This window comes from Belonocnema kinseyi, chromosome 7 (genome assembly GCF_010883055.1).
Source record: "Belonocnema kinseyi isolate 2016_QV_RU_SX_M_011 chromosome 7, B_treatae_v1, whole genome shotgun sequence".
NCBI classification, from domain to species: Eukaryota; Metazoa; Arthropoda; class Insecta; order Hymenoptera; family Cynipidae; genus Belonocnema; species Belonocnema kinseyi.
This window is the reverse complement of record NC_046663.1, coordinates 73,496,861-73,517,621: the sequence shown is the minus strand read 5'-3', so window position 1 is coordinate 73,517,621 and position 20,761 is coordinate 73,496,861. Positions and strand designations below refer to the sequence as shown.

The 20,761-nt window shown below is 28.2% G+C and overlaps 1 protein-coding gene across 1 annotated transcript in view; it reads right to left on the bottom strand.

The window, feature by feature from the left end:
- The window catches only part of LOC117176116 (cyclin-G-associated kinase), a 32,240-nt gene extending 22,768 nt beyond the window's left edge, over positions 1–9,472 (bottom strand). Inside the window, exons 1-3 of the mRNA XM_033366174.1 lie at positions 9,259–9,472; positions 6,612–6,673; positions 2,107–2,692 (exon numbers count right to left, since the gene is read on the bottom strand). Of these exons, the coding sequence (XP_033222065.1) occupies positions 2,107–2,692; positions 6,612–6,673; positions 9,259–9,382 (772 nt within the window). The 5' untranslated portion in view covers positions 9,383–9,472. The remainder of the gene's footprint in view (positions 1–2,106; positions 2,693–6,611; positions 6,674–9,258) is intronic.
- Between the last annotated feature and the right edge of the window lie 11,289 nt (positions 9,473–20,761).

Below are 20,761 nucleotides of genomic sequence, written 5' to 3'. Positions count from 1 at the left end.
AAAATAAACTTGTTGTAAAAGTCCATCTTTTTGTCGCGAATTCAACTGCTTTGAATAGAAAATTCTCCCTGTTAGATTGAAAATTTATCTTTTAAAGTTAACTTGTTTAAAAAAATTCTTTCTTTTGGATTAAAAATTCATCTTTGTTATGTTTTAATTAATTTTTTGTTATAAATTTAACTGTCTTTGAAAAAGAGTAGTGTTTTTAGCTTTAAAGTCCAACTACCTGGATTTTAGTTAAAGTATAAGCTCTTTTTGTTCGAAAATTGAAACATTTGGTGGGAAACTCATCTTTGCAAGTTAAAAATTCAACTATTTTGTTAAAATTAATCTTTTTTGCCAAAAATTAAACTGTTTTAAATAGAAAATTCGTCATTTTTGTTTGAAAATTAATTTTTTTTGGTCTTTGTTGGCTTCAAAATTCAACTGTTTGGTTTTTGTTTAAAGTTTATTCTTTTTTCTCTAAAAATTCGAACTTTTTCTTCAAAACACATTTTTTCAAGTTCAAAGTTCCACTATTTTGTTTAAAAAATCACTTTTTTCGTCGAAAACTCGTCTTTTTGCATGGAAAATAATTTTTTGTTGGTAGCAGACATCTTTCCTATTTAGCAATTAAACTTTTCGTAGCGAATTCATCTTTGCGAGTTAAAAATTCTACTATTTTGTTAAAAAATTATATTTTTGTCAAAAATTAAACTGTTATGAATAGAAAATTCGTCCTTTTGTATTGAGCATTCATCTTTTTTGGTCAAAAACTCATCTATTTTATTCAAAAATGAACTTTTTTTTAAATTGAACAGTCTTCTGAAAGAATCGTCTTTCTGGTTTCAAAATTTTAAAAATAGTATTATTGTACTATTACTATTCTGTTTGGATTGAAAAGTCTAATATTTGGTTGGAAATTCAATTATAATTATGTTAAACGACATTTTTTCTCGTAGAAAATTAAACTGTTTTGTTGGAAATTTATCCTTTTGGTTTAATTCAACTCGCTTTGCTTGAATGTTAAAGACTTTTTTGGTTAAAAATTCAACTACTTGATTTAAATTTAACTTTTTCGTGGAAAACCAATCCTTTTTTATTGAATATTGAACGTCTTTTGTTGAAAATTCGTCTTTTTAGCTTGATAATTCATTTATTTTTGTATAAGATTCAACTATTTGGTTTAAAATCAACTTATTTGTTGAAACATCATATTTTTCTGTTGAGAATTTAAATTAAATCTTTCTTGGTTGAAACTTTTCTGAAAATTCATCTTTTGCTAGAAATTTAATCTTGTTTTCGTTAAAAATTCCAATGTTTAGTAGTGAAAAATCAATATGCTTTCGTGGAGGATTCTATTATATTATTTAACACTCATCTTTTTTGTTGAAAATTGAACTATTTGGTTAAAAATCTTATCAGTTTTGGTAAGGGATTCCACTATTTTGTTGAAGATTCGTGTCGTTTGGTTTAATTAAATTATTTTTTATTAAAAATAATAATATTATAACGAATTTTTTTACTAGCACTACAATTTTAATTATTGTTCCCTTTTTTTAAATTAAAATCAATACTTATTTATAAGCAATTCAATCAGCAAAAAAGAAAATTGCATGATATTATTAACTTCTGTGGTAATTCTGGGTGATAAATAATAAAAATAATAAATTAGAACGGTTTCTGGATCGCGAACATTCGTGTCTTTAGTCGTCTTTCGTAGTCTCTGGTCGTCCTACGGTATTCGCTAGACTAGAGTAGTCTCAGTAGTCTCTCTAGACTCTAGATGTCGGGCAGTACTTAGTAGCCTGACTAACAGAGACTAACATGAATTCTCAGTGAATAGCCCTACGGAGAAAAGTTACATTAACAAAAGTTGCATCATGGGCTGCACAAAGGGTACTCATAGGGACAAAATCTTGAAAATATGGTATTTTGGGGACCTCCGCTGAATATACGTTACAAAATAGGGGATATAGGGACCGGTCCATGAGGCCAAGTTTGTGACCAAGTCAGTTTGACAGAACTGTTGGTGGCACGGTTAACCTTTTAAACGTTTGGCCATGACCTAGTCCAAATTAAATAAAAGATGTAATTCTTAAATTAACTGAATAAAGTGGTTAGTACCTTCAGGAAACGGATGGCGAAGAGTGACCAAAGCGTAGAGAATGCATCCAAGAGCCCAGCAATCAACAGGCGGCCCGATGGGCTCATTATTCCAGGTATCGGTCATTTCCGGTGCTCGATACATCGGAGTGGTATACTTTGCCATCTGATCTTCCAAGGTAGCTCTTTTCTGAGCATTCCAAGAAGAGTCTGGTAAAATTTGTTGAGTAGTTGCACTTCCAAAATCACATAGCTTGACCAATCCATCGCTGCCAATCAGAAAATTTTCTAGTTTGATATCACGATGCACGATAGGCTGAGGTTGTTGGTTGTGCATGTGGTGCACAGCTTTTATTGCTTGATAGGCTATTCTACATACTTGAGCGACTGTCAACGAATTCGCTGTTACATTTCTAAGAATATCAGCGAGCGTGCCTCCAGGGCAGTACTCAGTGACTAAAAGGTACTCATAGCTCTTCCGGTCTTCACGCTCAATCCGGTGAACGCATAAAAACTGAATTATGTTGGAGTGGCCAGATAAGGCTTTTAGATATTCTATTTCTTGTAAAATCGTTCTGTTTGCTTCTTCGTCGACAGCAACGAGTTTCTGAAAACATTCATCATGAGAATTAATAGTTTCGAAGGTGTACATCTGACTTCAAGAGTGGTTAAACCCTCGCAGTTGTTTTGCAGTATTTAGTAGCATAACTTCATAGACCAAAATACTCTCAAAAAGGGGAAATAGGGTGATTTTTCAAGAAAATAAGGGAATAAATATTTTTAAATAACAATGTAGGTACCATATTCATAAGATTGGAGATCCTCTAGAGAGACTTGAGACACTTTTCCCCATCAATAGTCACCGCTGTACCGGAACTTTGATATTTTATTAATGGGGCGCGAAAATTTTGAACAGTTTTATTTTTTATTAATTCTTTTGTTGATGAAAATTTGGAAGTGTATGTGTTTCAAAATGAATACTATTTTTCCCTAACCTTAATAACTAACCTTCTCAATAATTTATAATGTTCTTGTTTGAGTGTTGTCACGATTCTATATTAAATCCTCTTGAAAAGAAAATTGTGATTTGAAAATAGCGCCAACTCATGCCAATCAAAACTCCTAAAAGCTTAATTAGTTCCTGTACAGCGCCGCCAATCAGATTTGAAGAAGTTCCCTGTATCTTAACTCTTCCTTGAGGATCTCTACGTAAGATTTCAGGTTGAATAATATTGAATTCTTAACAAAATAGTGGAATTTTCAAAAACAAAAAAAAAACAATATCTCCTCATTATGATGAGAATGTAAAAAATTAATTTTCAAGCCAGAAAAACGAATTTCTTACCAGTTGCATTTATAACCAAACAGTTGAACTTTAAAGGAAAAAGAGACGAATTTTCAACAACAGAAGATGGATCTCCAACGAACAGATCAATTTTTCAAACAAAAACAGTTGGACTTTCAACTAAAGAGTTGTAGTTTCAAGCGAAAAAGACGAATCTTTTAGCAGACAGTTAGATTTTTAACAAAGAAATTTGACTTCTCCAAAAAGACGAATGTTTAACGGAATAGCTGCATTTTCGACTAAAAAATATGACTTTTTACATAAAACTTTATTCTTCGATACCATTTGATAAACTGCTCAAAATAAAACACAAAGCACAACATCTAAAAATTTAACGCAAATCGGTGAATACTGGGACAAATGATAAAGAAAAATAATTTCGTTAACATAGAATAGTATTTTCAATAAAGCAGTTGAATTTTCGACCAAATATGTAGTAGAATTTTGAACCCAAAAAGATTAATTGAAAACACAAAATGCAATAGTTGAATTTTCAAATAAAAAGAATTAACGTTTAACTAAAAAATACGATTAAAAAAATGTGGAAGTTTGAAGAAAATAATTAAATTTTCAAACCAAATAGCAGAATTCTTTTTTAAAATGCATTCTGGTCAAAAAATAGGATAGTAGGCTTGTCAATTAAAAATAATTAATTTTCAAGCAAAAAAGATCAATCCAAAAGGGCAAATTTTCTATAAAACAGAAACAATTTTCAACAAAATAATTAAATTTGTAACCAAATTGTAGAATTTTTAACACAATGTGATGAATTCTGAACCAATTAATATAATAGTAGAATTGTCAACGAAAAGGGTAATTTTGAACAAAACAATTAAATTTTCCACAAAATATTTAAATTTTCCAAAAAATATTTAAAATTTCAACCAAACGTTAGAGTTTTCAACTGAAAATATGATAGTAGACTCTTCAATGAAAAATAATATACTTTTAATTAACTTTAAATAAAAAATAATTGGACTTTTGCTTTCTCCAGCAGCTCGAAATTTTGTTTAAATGTTCCTGTGCGTAACTTTTTTCTGTTCACCATATCTCGAAATGTTAGAAATATATGACGTTGGAATTTGGACGAATTCCAGCTCCGACTGATATCCAGGTCTGATAGGATTTTAAAATAGAGCGACCATTTAAAAGTGTTTTTTTAGTTTAGAAATTTAAAAGAAATTTACCTTGTTTATACAAGAAAAACTTTATTTTGGTATTCAAAATACAACAATAATGTGTCTAGTATATTTGATCGCGTCTTCGAAACGATTATATGAGAAAAACTTGTTTGATATTTAAAATACATCTATACTATATGCAGTTTATTTGTTCGCGTCTTCGAGATTCATCGATCGACTTATTGTTGAATCTATTATGACCAACCAGTCCCGATTTAAGAAGTTAAACAAAAATCTCTTCGAGACATGTGGGATGATTTATTAAAGAACCTTCCGTGATCTCTGATTATCCAGCAATAATAATTTATGAATTTAAAAAATCTATTTTTTATCTTCATGATATGAGGAAAACATTTTTTAAATTGTGAATACAACAGTAATGCATATGATATACTTGTTCACGTTTTTGAGACGCCTTGATTATCCTATTGAAGAACCTTTCATGACAAAATCGTTTAAACATTTCTTAAAAAAATTATTTGCCTTGTTTATAAGAGGATTTTTTAATATTGGGAATATTACAGTACTGTATTTGATGTAATTGTTTGTGTCTCCAAAACGCGCGGATTATTATATTGACAAAATTTCGATTACCATTTTTGATTAATCAATCGCAACTTAAAAAGTTTAAAAAAAGAGTTGCATTGTTTCTATAAAGAAAACCTTTTTTTTAATTTGAAATATAACACTACCATAAGTTAAAAAGTTGTTTATTGTAACAGATCACATAGATTGACATTTTAATGGGCTTTCTGATTTTCTGAAAATAAGATTTGGGTGAAGTTCCGAAAGCGCTTACCTCCGATCAATTTAAAACTCTGTATACCTATGTATTTTGACGCTCTGATCACGAATATAATAGTGAAAATACCCGCAAATTTGATTTTCATGGTGAAAACAATGAAAAACCCATAAAAATCATGTTTTTTACGTTTATCTTAGGTAATAGTGTAAATTTGTAAAAAAGCTTCAAATAAAAGTTGTAGATCCTTTGAAAATACATATTTTACGTTCAATATATTTTTACCTTGCGACTGACGGTTTTCGAGAAAATAAGGGAAATGTCAGTACGAAGTGTAGAGTTGCTTAGGTCACACACGACCCCCTTCCCAACGTGTCATGGGGGGCGGGAAGACACCACTATGACTGGTCGCAGATAAAAAACTTAGGTTATACACGACCCATTTACAACATGGCATGGGGGCGGGAAGGCACCCCATTGACTGGTCACAAAAATAACTTAAATAACATACGACCCCCTTTCCAGCGTCTCATGGGGGCGGGAAGGCACCCCTGTGACTGGTCCCAGAAAAAAACTGAAATAACACACGACCACCTTTCCAGCCTTTCATGGGGGGCGGGAAGGCCCCCCTATGACTGGTACCAGAAAGAACTTCGGTCACGCACGACCCCTTTTCAAACGTGTCATGGGGGGGGAGGCATCCCTCTGACTGGTCATAGAATTAGACTCAACCTTCCAAGAATTTTTTATGTTCAGTATTTCTGCGATTTTCAATTTTTAACTTCCATCCAGCCTTCCAGGAATTTTTCATACAATTTAAGTCGCACCACTAAACATTTTGCAGTATATCTGCGATTTTTCATATTTACCATCTATTTTGTCGAAAACCATCAGTCGTATAGTAAAAACATATTCAACATAAAATATGTATTTTCAAAGAATCTACAACTTTTATTTGAAGCTTTTTTATAAATTTTCACTATTCTCTGAGATAAACGTAAAAAAACATGATTTTTATGGGTTTTTCATGGTTTTCACCATAAAAAAAAATTTGCGGGTATTTTCATCATCATATTCGTGATCAGAGCGTCAAAATACATAGGTACACGAAGTTTCGAATTAATCGGAGGTAAGCGCTTTTCGGAACTTTATCCAACCTCCCTCTATGAGGAATGAAATTTATTTGATACCTACGAGGAATCAAATTTGTTTATCATTTAAGCGAAAAGTGGAAAAAGGGTCGCATATTTTTACTTACTTTTAAGGCATACTCTTTTCCTGTGTTCACGTCCTCTACGGCAAACACCAACGCCCAGCCACCTGTTGATATAAAGCTTAGAATAAATTAACATAATATAGATAAGAAAAGTAGTCGAAAATTAATTATTGTATTATGATAATAGGTTTTTATGTAAAGATTGAGAAATTGAATAGATTTTAGAAAACTCAACTGTTCTGCGATCTGAAAGATTTAAAAATACCAAATCCAGATGATAAAAAAAATCTGAAAAACGAGTAGTCTGAAAATGAAAAATGGAGAACAAGACGATCGATTTGAGATAATTATGTAATTAAAGCAATTGAGATTCATTTCATGGATTATCTCTGGAAAATCCCCAATTAACTTTTTCCAGCTTCCAAAATAGTTCACTTTGATCACACCGAATTCAACAGAAGGTAAAATGACACCAGAGACTGGAAACTGATAACAGTTACTAAAAGCCAATTTTATATTTCCGTAGGCTATAATCGAGGTTTTCAATTTTCCCCTCATGTGGATTCCAAATAATTACCTAGTCCTCCCTTAGCATCTAACAGAAGGGAAAATCTAATCCTTGATCTTAAACCGAATTCAGAAAATCTCTTCCAGTTTTAATAAATTGCAGACAAAAAAATAATTACAAAAATAAACAGGATAACGACTGACCATGGTATTTCAGAAAAAGTTGTAGGTCATTGCAATTTTTAAACTTAATTAATTTTAATTCATTACATTAATTTAATTTAGTTGCTTTATACCTTAAATTTTAATTTTTTCAAACATAAATCTACAAATAATCACTTTTAATAAGAAATTAGTATTAACGTTTTGCCGGGTTTTTTTTTCTTGTGGTATATGTGCCTCAATTTCTCCAGTCATCACTAGTTTAAATAGTTTTAAAGAAAATTCCTTACAGTGAAAAGTCAAAACATCATGTGCATCATAAAAATGAAACATTAATTACTTCCATAACAAAACTTCAAAACGGGTTAGATGAACATTTTAAAATTATTCTGAATTATTAGTTCAGATTTTGGCAATATCCAAGGTAAAATCCGCACAGTTTTGTCAAAACGTCGATTAAATCCTGTATAGATTTATGTTTAAAATAATCCTAAGAAAATGTTTGTATTTAGTCTTTTTTCGCAGTGTAGTGTTTACTGAAATAAATGATAATAAAAAATTTAGTAGCACTATTTAATTGTTATTGCTATTTTTTTTAATTTTGCTCTCAAACTGGCCAAAAGATGTTTAATGTAAAACGTTCAAATGGAAATCCTTGAATCATTAAAATTTGAGTGCTAAATTAAAACTTTGAAAGTTAATTTTTCTTTATGTATGAGTAACAATTGCACAATTATTGATTCGGAACGAATTAAAGTTAATATAGTATTAGTATGTATGACTTAAAATTGCTGCAAAACAATATGATTTTCAAGATTCAGAAAGTTATTGATATATTTTTCAATTTAGAGTATTGAAAATGATAAGGTGGATTTATGTTTTCCACCAGAAATATTTCAACTGTTCAATTTATAAAAGCTTAACATTTAAAATGCTATAGTTTAACATTTAATTAAAAATTGTTCATAAAGTTGACACGTTTCATTTTATACATGTAAATTAATGAGCGTTTAAATTCAAAACTTTTAAGGTTTAATTTTAAAAGTGTAAAATTCAGAAGAGATCCACTCTGATAATGAATTTGTTTTTTCGACATGTGTTATGAACACAGATTTTCCGGTTCTTCATACGAATTCCCGGCATTTTCCCGTTTTTTCCAAGGTTTAAACAATTTTCGGTAAACTTCCGGATTTAAAGAGCCTATATGCACCCTGCAGTTTACACTCTGGAAAAACTAAAAATCTTAGAAATGTGCTTATTTAAAAAAAAAGTCAATATGGGTTTATGTTGCGGCAGAGGTCAGAGTAAAATACCAAATCAGAAGAAACTTTTCTTATAGAAAAGTTCGAACCAGAACTGCTATAAGAATCAAATCGAACTTTCTTCAACTAAAAATATTAAATCTTTACTTTAAATTGAAACTTTAATTATAAAAGTATGTATATATTTTTGAAGAACTTGATCAGAAAATGTTCCTAATAAAAGAATCTCCAAGGTTTTTTCAAATTTTGAATTCCAATTTTTGTAGAATTTTCGCAAAAAGAAAGGCGAAATGAAATAAATGTATACAAGGTCATAACACACAAAGTTAGACAGGATTTCGATCGAAAAAAATACATACGATATGATGACCTTTAGTCAGTAAAGCCCTTAAAGAGAGAGCAGAATACATATGTTAATTTTTTAACAAATTTCATTTAGCAATCTAAACCTAACCTATACTTTGCAACCGCTAGCACTATATTACGAAAATAAATACAGGTAGTCAGCAAACGAAACAAAAATACACAAAGTTGCAATATCGGTGTGAGATGACAAAAAGAAAACATGCATTTGACACATGCTGGGAAAATGGTACAGAAAAATTAAAATGAGACGAAAGATGAGAATAAACAACGTCGAGGAGAAAAAATGAAAGGGTAAAATCTTTTTTTGATTTATATTGTTTAAAAAAGCAGAGTGACAGCTTTTGTAGCTCAAACAACGGTAAATATAAAAAGTAGGAGGATTAAACACTCACCCTCTGCGATAAGTCTATTCACTCGGAGCTTCACATTGTTAATTTCCACGATTTGACCAATGTAATCATTCGAATTTGAACTTCCGTTTAAATAACCGAGGGCGGATCTTAAATAATCTGACATATTTGCTTAATATTCGATTAAAACCCCCGAAAAACCCTTTTTTCTTGAAAGCACGACTACCGACGACGTTCAGCCATATTTGCTTTACGACGTCACTGCAGATTCACTCGATTCCCAGGAAAGTACCAAGAACTTTCGACGCCCTGCACTTGCTATAAAAAATATATTTTGAAATTTTTGCCTGAATTGTAAATAACTGCGATTGGTCCAAAAAATGTAAACTTGAAAATGTTGGCAACATTTATTATTTGTTTATTATTTACTATTATTTATTCATTAAATTCGCATTTTCATGTATATCGCTCTCAAAATTATTTGAATCTATAAGAAAATAAATCTTTAAAAAAAAATGGTATTTAGAGGTTCCGAGAGCCCCATGAAGTTGAATACGTATTTCCCATAAGAAGAAATGACGTTTTTATAAATTTCATTCAGAATTTCCAATTTATCAATTTTACTTTTTTCAAGAAAGTGCTTTACTTTTTTAACAAAAAGCGGTTTTTATTTAAATAATATATTTAATGAATTTCGCAACGCTTTCTAATATATTACATTATTTAATTGCTCATTTTGTAATGTGCCTATGTGATTTCATACCTAAACCCTAATTCTAATTTATAGTGATTATAGTGTTCATTCACTGGTGCTTTACTGTTCATTCATTGGCTTACAGTGTTCATTCACTGGTGTTTTCGTTAATTTTGCACTATTTAATTATTTTTTATAAAGCTTTTTGGTAAAAACAAAATTTGTTTATCGGATTATGAAATTCGAACCCTTAAGAATCTATTTTCAAAAGTTTTGTAAGAATAATCAATTATTATAACGTGAAATGGACTAGTTGTAATCAGTGATTTCCTTAAGTGTTCATTCACTGGGTCACTCGACCCATATTATATGTATATAAGAATTATTTTTAAATTTATATATAAAAAAAATATACATGCATAATGTATGTCTCAGATATTATACCTATATTTCTTCCAATTTCAACCTAAAACATAACAAAAATTAATGAGACCGACAACCACATTTAAGAGTGCTTGTAAAAAAAATTATTATGCAATAAAAGTTAATTTGTAAAAAAAAGTTTCATAACTTTAGTATTACAGAACTATATTAATGTAAACAAAGTAGAATTTTGCAAGAGCAACAAAAATTATGTGATTTTTAGTTTAAATAAAAAATAAAAACTTACTCCCAAGACAGTGAGTTTCTGAATGCTGCTACAAAAACTTTAATGAAATAAGTTTCACAATTCGGGTTTTAAAAATCGGCTTGCGGAAGTGATTAAAAATCGTATTTTAATTTTTTTACAGAAATAAAGGCTCAGTTTCGAGATATGGGAATGCTGTAGAAACAAATGATTAATTCAAATCAATTATTCAATTCCGAGGAATGTGCTAAACACTAAGCTAAAATTTATATGCAAAATTTATTTTTATTGCTATGTTAATTATTCGAACAAATCCTTTTAACATGTCGTGTTCTTAATGTAATAAAGTAATAAAGAAAAACAAACAAAAAATTAGGTAAATAAAATTCATTTAATTGTATACTTACTTGCAAAATTCTTCTTCGACTTTCAGCATATACACATTTCACAAAACATGAACCAAATCAATTTCACGTTATCGATAATACCTAATTAATTTTAGGAAAACAATTATAATAGAATACAAATTCACATCCTAGGCATAATACTGTGTTAATTTGTGTTTTAATTAATGTTAATTTGTTATGTGTTAATTTGTGTGTAAACTGTGTTAATTTGTAAAATAATTTTACCTGTGGATGAAGAACTACTGCAAAATGTCAAGAAAGATAAAAATGTGTGGATCATCAAAATTACATATTTAAAATCAAAGATATACTTTGCCTGCGGAGGAAAAATGATAGTAAAAGTATGGCATAAATCAAAATCAATTGCAAAAAAATAAAAATTTCAAATAACATAGTGACATGGATAACATAAAGGTTTTAAATGCCCGTCGATCCACGGATGGACAAGCATTTAATATAGCTCCCCTCTTCATGTTCGGGGCTCTTCATGGACGTTATAGAACCACCGCAATTGACGAACCGATTTGTACTTGAGCTTCATATTAAACAAATTTTGAATTCCCAAGAACTGTTTCACTGCTCGAGTACTTTAACTTTCGTCGACGATCCACACGATTTATTCGTTATAGTAATTAATATCAATATCAGGCGAATAATCACAGAAGTTAAGGAAATTAGGTCCAACATAGCAATCTTTATCTGACAAGAATATCCATATCACCCAGTGTAAAATATCAACGTGATCAAGAAATATTTTATACTGGCCCTTCCTACTTAAAATTATACATTCATTCCCGAAGTAAACTACCTACCTTCCTATAGCTACATCTCAAAAATTTCAAAATACAATTTCACCAACACATTCTCTCCACGATTCTCATTCATACTGCCCAGGAAGCAAAGAAACCTACACAAGGGATACGTCCCGGAACGTATCAGCGACCTGAGCTTTTCATCTGAGATTTTCATCTGAAAACGGTGCATATTCTGAATTTGCCCTTTTGATACGAATATACTCGCGTTATATTTGTTGATCTGAAAAAGAAACCTATTCTATGTTAGCAGCGATTTTTCTGACAGTCAAAATAATTAATTTATAAAAATTTACCTCTAATATAAAATTAAGATTCTTCTATTAAAAAATAGTGTTTAATTTAATATTCAAATGCATTTTTTACAAAAAAAACTATTCTTTATATCTTTAAAAATGTTAAAGAATACTCATACGAAACAAATCTCCAATTTATATAAAAAAAAATCGCTTAATCAGTATAACATACCTCAGGTGTCCATCGCATCAAAGGAAAAGGACAGTAAGGACACATATTCATTTTCAATAAAACTTCCTTTGATTATCGAACAATCCTAGCTCTTTTCTTAGTTTCATAATATGTATTGTTGTCCAATATTTGACTTTACAAAAGTTACGATAATTAAAATAATACACTGTTTCCATTATAGTTTATAATGGAATCAAGCATGAAATGAACACAACATTAATTATTGAAAAATAAAAACACCAAGAAAAGTGTGAACCTGAGTTAATAAGAGATATTAAAACAAGCATTCACTTGCTGGTAGAATCAGCGGTCACTATGTCGTCTGCACTCATTACAACTAATTTTCTTGTGGTTTCGGACGATACGCCTGCCGCATGATGGAAATAAGTGGAACTCGAAAAACGACTTACCAGTGCGTCCCTCGAAGCGAAGACAGCAAGCAATTCTAAGCTCACCTGAAAGTTAATAAACTTCACATTAAACTACTGAAATGTTGAATTTGAAACTAAACAAGTCAAATCGTTTTCGAAATTAATATAATTATTATAATTTTTGGGTGGAAAAAATTAAATCAGGGTGTCCAGCGATTCTTAGGAATGAAATTCAAGGTCTTTTCCAGGTTTTCCAGGTCAAGAAGTTAAGTTTTTCCAGATCTGCTCTTTTATATCAAAAAATGAAATAACCGTTTTTCATAGATGTAAAAAAAGCCATTTTATTTTTTATTGACAAACAATATTTAAAGAAAGCAAAACCATAAATAAACAAATTCTTAATTTTGTACTTCAAATTATTGTGAAATCTTGAAAATTATGTGAAATCTATTGAAATCTTTTACAATTTTTGTAAAAAATTTGAAATCTTTGTAAATTTTGTTGAAATTTTTTTGAAATCTCTTTGATGTTTGCGAAAGCTTTCTTCAATCTTCGTCGGTGAAATCTTTTGTGTTCGTAAAATCATTAAAATGTTTTGAAATCGTGTCAAATTTTTTGACAGATTTTCAAATAGTTTAACATCTTTGAAATCTTTCGTATTTTCTTGCAATCATTAAAATATTTGAAAGCGTGTGAAATTTTTGAAATGCTTTGAAATCTTTATAAATCTGGTGCACTGTACCCCTTTCTAAACTTTTAAGAATTCGCGTATTATTTTGAAATCTTTATGATATTTGTATGGAATCTTTGAAATATTTTTGAAATATTTTTGAAATATTTCTGAAATTTTTTGTATTCATTTGAAACCATTAAAATACTTTTAATCTGTGTAAAATCTTTTAAGTCTTTTAAATCTTTTGAAAACTTCTTAAATTTGTTGAAACCTTTTGGAATAGTTTAACATCTTTAAAATATTTATTAAATCTTTCGCATTCGTTTGAAATCATTTTAAATCTTTCAAATTTTTTGAAACCTTTGAAATCTCTTTTACTGTACCCTTTTTGAGATCTTTGGAATAATTGTAGACTTATGAAATCTTTGTCAAATCTTTCTGAGATCTTTTGTAATCATTTCTAATCATTAAAATATTTTTAAACTGTCTAAAATCGTTTGAAATCTTAGAAATCTGGCATAATATATGCTTTTTAAAATGTTTTGAAAGTTTTAAAACCCTTGGAAATGTTCGAGATCTTTGTAAAATCTTTGAAATCTGGTGTAGACGCCTTTTTCGAATCTTTGAAATCCTTGTCATCTTTATTAACTGTTCGAAATGTTTAAGAAATTTTTTGAAATCTTTTTCATTCGTTAAAAATATATAATTATATAAGTTATCAATTAAATCTTTTAAAATCTTCTAAAATGTTTTCAAACTGTTCAAACTGTATTCAACTGTGTCCTTTTTCAAATCCTTTAATACACCTATTTACATATCGTCTTAAGTATTTTCAAATCTTTGAAATATTATGAAACCTTTTGAAATCTTTGATAATATTTTTTAATCTAGTGTGAACTAACAAACAAGTGGTGAACCCCTTGAAACCCCCATAAGCGGGTATTGAGCATGGCTCATACTAATTGTGAAACTGAATTAACATCGACATTTTCAACTAATAATTTTTGTAATTTGTAATTTGAATATCACAAAAAAGTGTTCTCTAACGTTTTATATTAACGGAGACGAAATTAGAAACTTTTAGAATTATTCACAATATTAAAGTCTGTTCATTGCAATTTATAAAATAATTGGTAAAGTCTACAAAAAATGCCTTAAAATTTCTATTTATTTTATAATGAGTAAAAGATCAATTATATCTCGATAAATAAAACACTTTTCCGTAGCAAGATTTCTTCTGAACGAGATGTTTCTTTCATAATAGACTAAAAGATTTTAACTACTTTTCTCATTTTAATGAAATAACTGTTTAAAAAAAATTAGTTTAAAAATTAATTTAAAACGAAAATTTGTAACTGAGCAATTTTTAGAAATTTAAACAAATGGTGAATCAACATTGTAAAACAATTTTTATGGTTCAAATCTTTTAATGAATCGTTAATTAAAGAACGAATCTGTAACTCTGTACAATCTACTGGGTCGCCGCGAAACTTCATTTTAAAAATTACCTCACTTTTCCCTGGCTAATTTTTGTATTTTCCCCGAAAATACAAGGCCGAATAAAATATACGGCCACGGCCGAATTTACTTGGGAAAGTGAAAAAGTGACTAATTTAAACAAGTGTTAAAAAGTGCCTAATTTCTAACCCAACAAATGACAAATGTGCATTAATAACGTGACTAATGTTCTTACTAGTTTAAAAGAAGTCAAAAATATTCGATGAAATTTATATGGATCAATGAAAAAAATGCAATTAACTTTAGTACAATTGGAGTAAATTAAGAGGTATTTTAGGGAACTGAGAAGACTTCGATGAAATTTATAAAAATTTATGGTAAATTGACAAAAAAATCAAGCAAATTTAAAACAATTCAAAAATCTAAAAAAAATCATCGAATACATTAAGTATAAAATATATTTAGAAAAATTTTAAGAAATGTTAACGAATTGCATGAAATGCCTAACAATTCAAGGTGAGTTTAAAGGAATGAACTATCTCCTATGACGGGCTTTGCAATAAGGCTAACACCTTTCCAGCTCGTCAAATTTCGTAATGCTTAACCATAGTGCTATAATTTGCCGTTTAGTTTTACGGAAAATTTTGCAATACAAGTCGGTGAGTGAAAAGAATTCAGGATTAATTTTACAAAAACTAAAAAAAAACTCCACTGAATTGCGTAGAATTGAGTTAAATTAAAACAATTGAAGTGACTTCAAAAAATTCAAGAGAATTTAAAAGTTTTTAAAATCCCTTAAAATCATTAAAATCCTCGCAAATCTTATAAGATCTTTTGGGATATTTGAAAATATCCTATAACCACGTATGTCCTATAAAATCGATTTATAACTTCCAAAATCTGTGAAATTGTTTTACAACAAAATTAAAATTTCTTCAAATACCTTTAAATTATTCAAAGCTTTGGAAATCCCTTAAGATTTTTAATTATCTTGAAAATACTTTGCAGTCCTTCAAAATACCATAAAACGTGTCCAATCCTTGCCAATTATTGAAATTAATTAAAAATGTATTCTAATCTTGTAAAATTTCCTAAAAATTTCAAATCCTTTGAAATTCCTTAAAACTTTTTAAATCTCTTGAAAATGACTTGGAATATTTTAAAATACTCTATAAAATTAAAAATCCTTTGAAATCTCACTAAATTACTGAAACCAATGGAAGATTCCTTGTAATCTTTTCAAATATCATAACATATTAAAACCCTTTCAAATAACTTGAAATTAATAAAATCCATTAAAAAATTGGTAAAATTTGTGAAACTCTTGAAAATATCTTAGAATGTTTTGAATCCCCTAAAATATTTCGAATCCTTTAAAATCGCATAAACGAGAATTACTTAGAATCATTTTAAATATCCTAAAAAATTTCAAATCCTTTTAAATTTTTGGAAATCTCTTGAAATCTTGTAAAGCTCTTGAAAATGACTGGAAATTTTTTAAATACCCTAAAATCTTGATAAATCATTGGAATAAATTCAAATTATTCAAATCTATTTAGAATCCTTGTAACTTTTTAAAATATCCAAAAATCTGTGAAATTCTTTTAAATCTTCTAAAATTCATTGAAATATTTGAATTTCTATGAAACCCTCAATTCTTGTGCATAAATTATTTTAAGTCCATTAAAATATGATAAAATCCCGTAAAATTGCATGAAATCTGATATTTTCTAAAATCCTGGGAAATTTATTTAAATACAATGAGAGCTTTCAAATGCCTTAAAAACAGTAAAAACTTTGGAAATTATTTGAAATGTTTAAATCTCTTTAAAAATCCTTTGAATCTTTAAAAATATTCTAAAATGTTTCAAATCCTTTCAAAGTATTGAAATCCATTGAAAATTCCTTGGAATCTTATAAAATTCATTAAAATATTGAAAATCTTTTGAAATCCAATTAAACTTTTTAAAGCTCTTCAAATTGTCTTGCAATATTTTAAAACACTTTATAAAAGTACAAATCCTTTGAAATCACTTTAAATTACTGAAACCCATCGAAAATTTCTTGTGATCTTTTTAAATTACTTAAAACATCTCAAATCCTTTGAAATATTTTGAAATCCCTTACCATTTTTCAAAACTCTTGGAAATTCCTTGAAATTTTTTAAATCCCCTAAAATATTTCAAATATTTTGGAATATTTCGTAACTTTTTAAAGCTCTTAAACATTCAAGGAAATCGTTTAAAATATTCTAATGTATTTAAACCCTTTAATGTCCCTTCAAATTACTTAAATAAATTAAAAATTGAAATGTTTGTAAATACCTTGAAATAATTTAATGTCTTTGGAATTCTACAAAATCTGTCAATTCTTGTGAATAAATCATTTAAAATCCACTAAAATTTTATAAAATCCCAGGAAAATTACATAAAATCTGATAATTCCTGAAATCCTGGAAAATTGGTTAAAATACCTTAAGAGCATTTGAAATCACTTAAAATCATTGAAATAATCGGAAATCTTATAAAATCTCTTGAAATCTTTGAAAATATCCTAAACAATTTTAGGTCCTATAAAATCGTTCCTTATCAACCGAAATGTACGTAATTCTTTACATAAATATTTTCTCAATTCCCTTAAAATCATTTTAAATAGTTAGAACTTTATCGAAAATGCCTTAATATCTTTTAGAATACCGTACAATCGTTCGAATTCGTTGGCATGCTTTTAAATAAATGAAATCTATTAAAAATGTCTGAGAATCTTTTAAAACCTAAAATATTTCAAATACTCTGAATTCTGTTGAAATTCCTTAAAACTTTGTAAGGCTTTTGAAAATGCCTTAGATTAATTTATTCAAATAAAAGTGATGTTTTTTTTTTTAAAAATGACTATGGTGACTTGATCTTAAATAAGCGACTAAGAAGCGATTTGAGAAATAAAATTGACTAAAAATGGCTACGGCAGCTCTGATTATTCTTGATAGTTGTTTAAAAGTGCTTCTTACAGAAATTCACCGACTTTTACTATTTTATTTAAAACCCCTGAATTTTTCCTGACCAAGAAAATTTCCCTGAGTTCTCCCTAATTTCCAGGTTTTCCCTGACCCCAGTCACCCAGGGTCTATAATTCAAAATTTACAGTTAAGTTTGTTTAATGTAAAATGGTTTAATATACTGGTATGTACTCTTATTATCAATAGTTCGCCCCTATTTCGGGTTATAAAAAATACCATTTTTATGTTTGTCACATTTCTTCTTCGACCAAATTAAAAAAAAAAATTATATGCAGGGTTGCTAAAAAATCTTATTTTATCAATTCCCTGACTTTTTTCTGTCCAGCTTTTTATTTTCCCTGGCCACTCTAAATTGTTTTATTCAGGTACGAAAACGACATTACGCCTAGGTGAAAAATCATTTTCATGCAAGGAAAATTTTGTTTCTAAATTTGTTTGAAACATTTTAAGTACCAAGTGATGAAATTTTCAATAGAAAAATAAATTATCAACAAAGAATGTAATAATTAATACAAATATATATAGTTAAATTCTCAACCAGAACATACTAATTTTCAAATCAAAAAGAGGAATGTTTTAATAAAAGAGTGATTAATGATGTTGAATTCTCTATTCAATCTTCAACCAAAAAGTTAATATTTAACCAAATAGTTACATTTTCTACACCAAAGAAATAAATTTTTTTCTCAAAAGGCCAATTTTTAATCAAAAACAGAATAGGTACATTTTCAGTTAAAAAAATAAATAAAAAATTTTTTTTAACAAAATAGCTCAATTTCAAAACAAAGAAATGAATTTTTAAACAAAAAGCTGAAGTTTCATCTAATGAGAATTTTGTAATTTTAAGACTAATTCTCAACAAAATAGTTGAATTTTCGACCTGAAATAAAATAGTTATATTTTCAGTTTAAAAGTAAATGTTGAGCCAAATAAAAGAAATTTTTAATAAAGCAGTTAAAGTTTTAACAAAACAGATAAATTTTAAACAAAAAAGATTAAATTTGTATAAAAAAGATTAGTTTTCGGAAAAAAATGAAATTGTTAAATTTTCAGTTTAAAAAAATTATATTTCAAATAAAAAAAAAAACTTATTTTCAACGAGCGAAATGAGGTTTCAATCAAAAATATAAATTAGTTACCAAGAAGATTAATATTCCACCACAAAGGATGAATTTTTAATAAAATCGTTGAATACTTAATAGAATACTTAAGTTTTCAATTAAAAAATTAATATAAAAAAAGAAAAATAAGGATCAACAAAATAGTTAAGTTTAAAAAAAATGTTTGTCAACTAAAACGATGAATCATCAACCAAAAAGATGCAATTTTTAACCAAATGTATGAGTTTTCAACCCAAAAAGACGAATTTTCAATAAAAGGTTTGAATTTTCAAGCAAAAAGAATGAGTTCTCTTAACAAAATTGCCGAATTAAAAAAATAATAATTAAATTAAATTCAACTTCAGTTTATTGAAAATTCGCTGTCAGGCTTTCCCTGACATTCACTGACCAGTTTTAAATTCCCTAACTTTCCCTGACTTTCTGAAATTCCCTGACCTGTACCAACTCTAAATATCTGACAATGTGTTATATGCGCGTATATTATTTTCACAAGATGAATATTTTATAAAATCACTTGCAAAAACAGAATATGTAGAATGGAAAGGGTGAAACCAAAAGAAAAATATTATTATTGAATAAATTCTTGATTTATTAAACCTGGATTAAACTATCCCGCTAAACCCATTAAACCCCATTATCCCGATTAAACCTGCAATTCGGAACTCGCCAATCTTGGAAGACTTCATTTCCCAGAAAGAATTGTTCACCAAAATGCCGAACTTTTGTTTTTAGAAATTTAATTATTTTTTTCAATTCGATGGATGCTTTAAGCTTTTATTAGTCCTTTGATGTTCCAATATTTTTATTTTAAAATAACGATTTTTTAAATATTTTTTTGCATTTTAATTTTTAGTAAAATAAAAAATTGGTTTAACCATTCTTCAATAGTAATTATAATTAGCAGTTTGAAATAATATTTCAGACCAAAATAATGCAAAATCTAAACGAAATAAAAAATCAGTCCAAAGCAACTCCTGATCAATTTTTAATAATTTTAAATGTAAATCAAACAAATTTAATAAATACAACAAACGTTAATTTCAATAAAAACATAAATTTCCAAACTTAAGTCATATTTATCTTTCAACCAATAAAACATAATTTTATGAATGTTCAGAAATAAATGAAATTTTATTGGCTCATTTCAATCTACATAAATATTAGGTTAGCAATAGTCAACCGTGTTTATTACAATAATATTGTAAGATGTACTTAAATATAAACTTAAAACTAAACAAGATTTTACTGTAAATTGAAGATATAATTTCCTGATAAGCTTCTGTTTAAAAAATAAAAAAAATAAAAAATTTCTACAAAATAGTTGAACTTTCAACGCGAAAAAATTTATCTTATACCTAAAAACATGAATTTTGGACAAATAATGATAAATTCTCAACAAAAAATGTAATCTAATCAAAAGCAGTTGTATTCAACCAAAAATATTAATGTTTTAGTTTATTGTACTTTTTGTAAAAAATTTTCCACTATGCTTTATGTCGAAAAATGAAGTATAAAATGAATATCTACATATTTAATAGTATTAAGTGTACTTACATAAAGCTGATCTGAATAGTTCCAGGTATGCTTCTGCAGCCACCCCTCCTTTAAATTTCCTCGATTATGTTATAGTTGCCTGTGTAGATTTGTTTATATAAATATATTGATAGAATAAATAAATATATTTTTTTAATATAAACATAATCTTAAATCAAAACATTACTCTCTAAATCTGAATAAGTGGTTTTTGTCACTGATTCTCTCAGTGGACTCATTAACCACTGTGCTTCAGTGGATCTTCACTTATTCATCAGTGAGATTCACTTGACAATAAGTGTACCTTCAAACTTAGACATGAAATTGGAATCGGAATGATGGTCCACTTATTATTCAGTGGTTG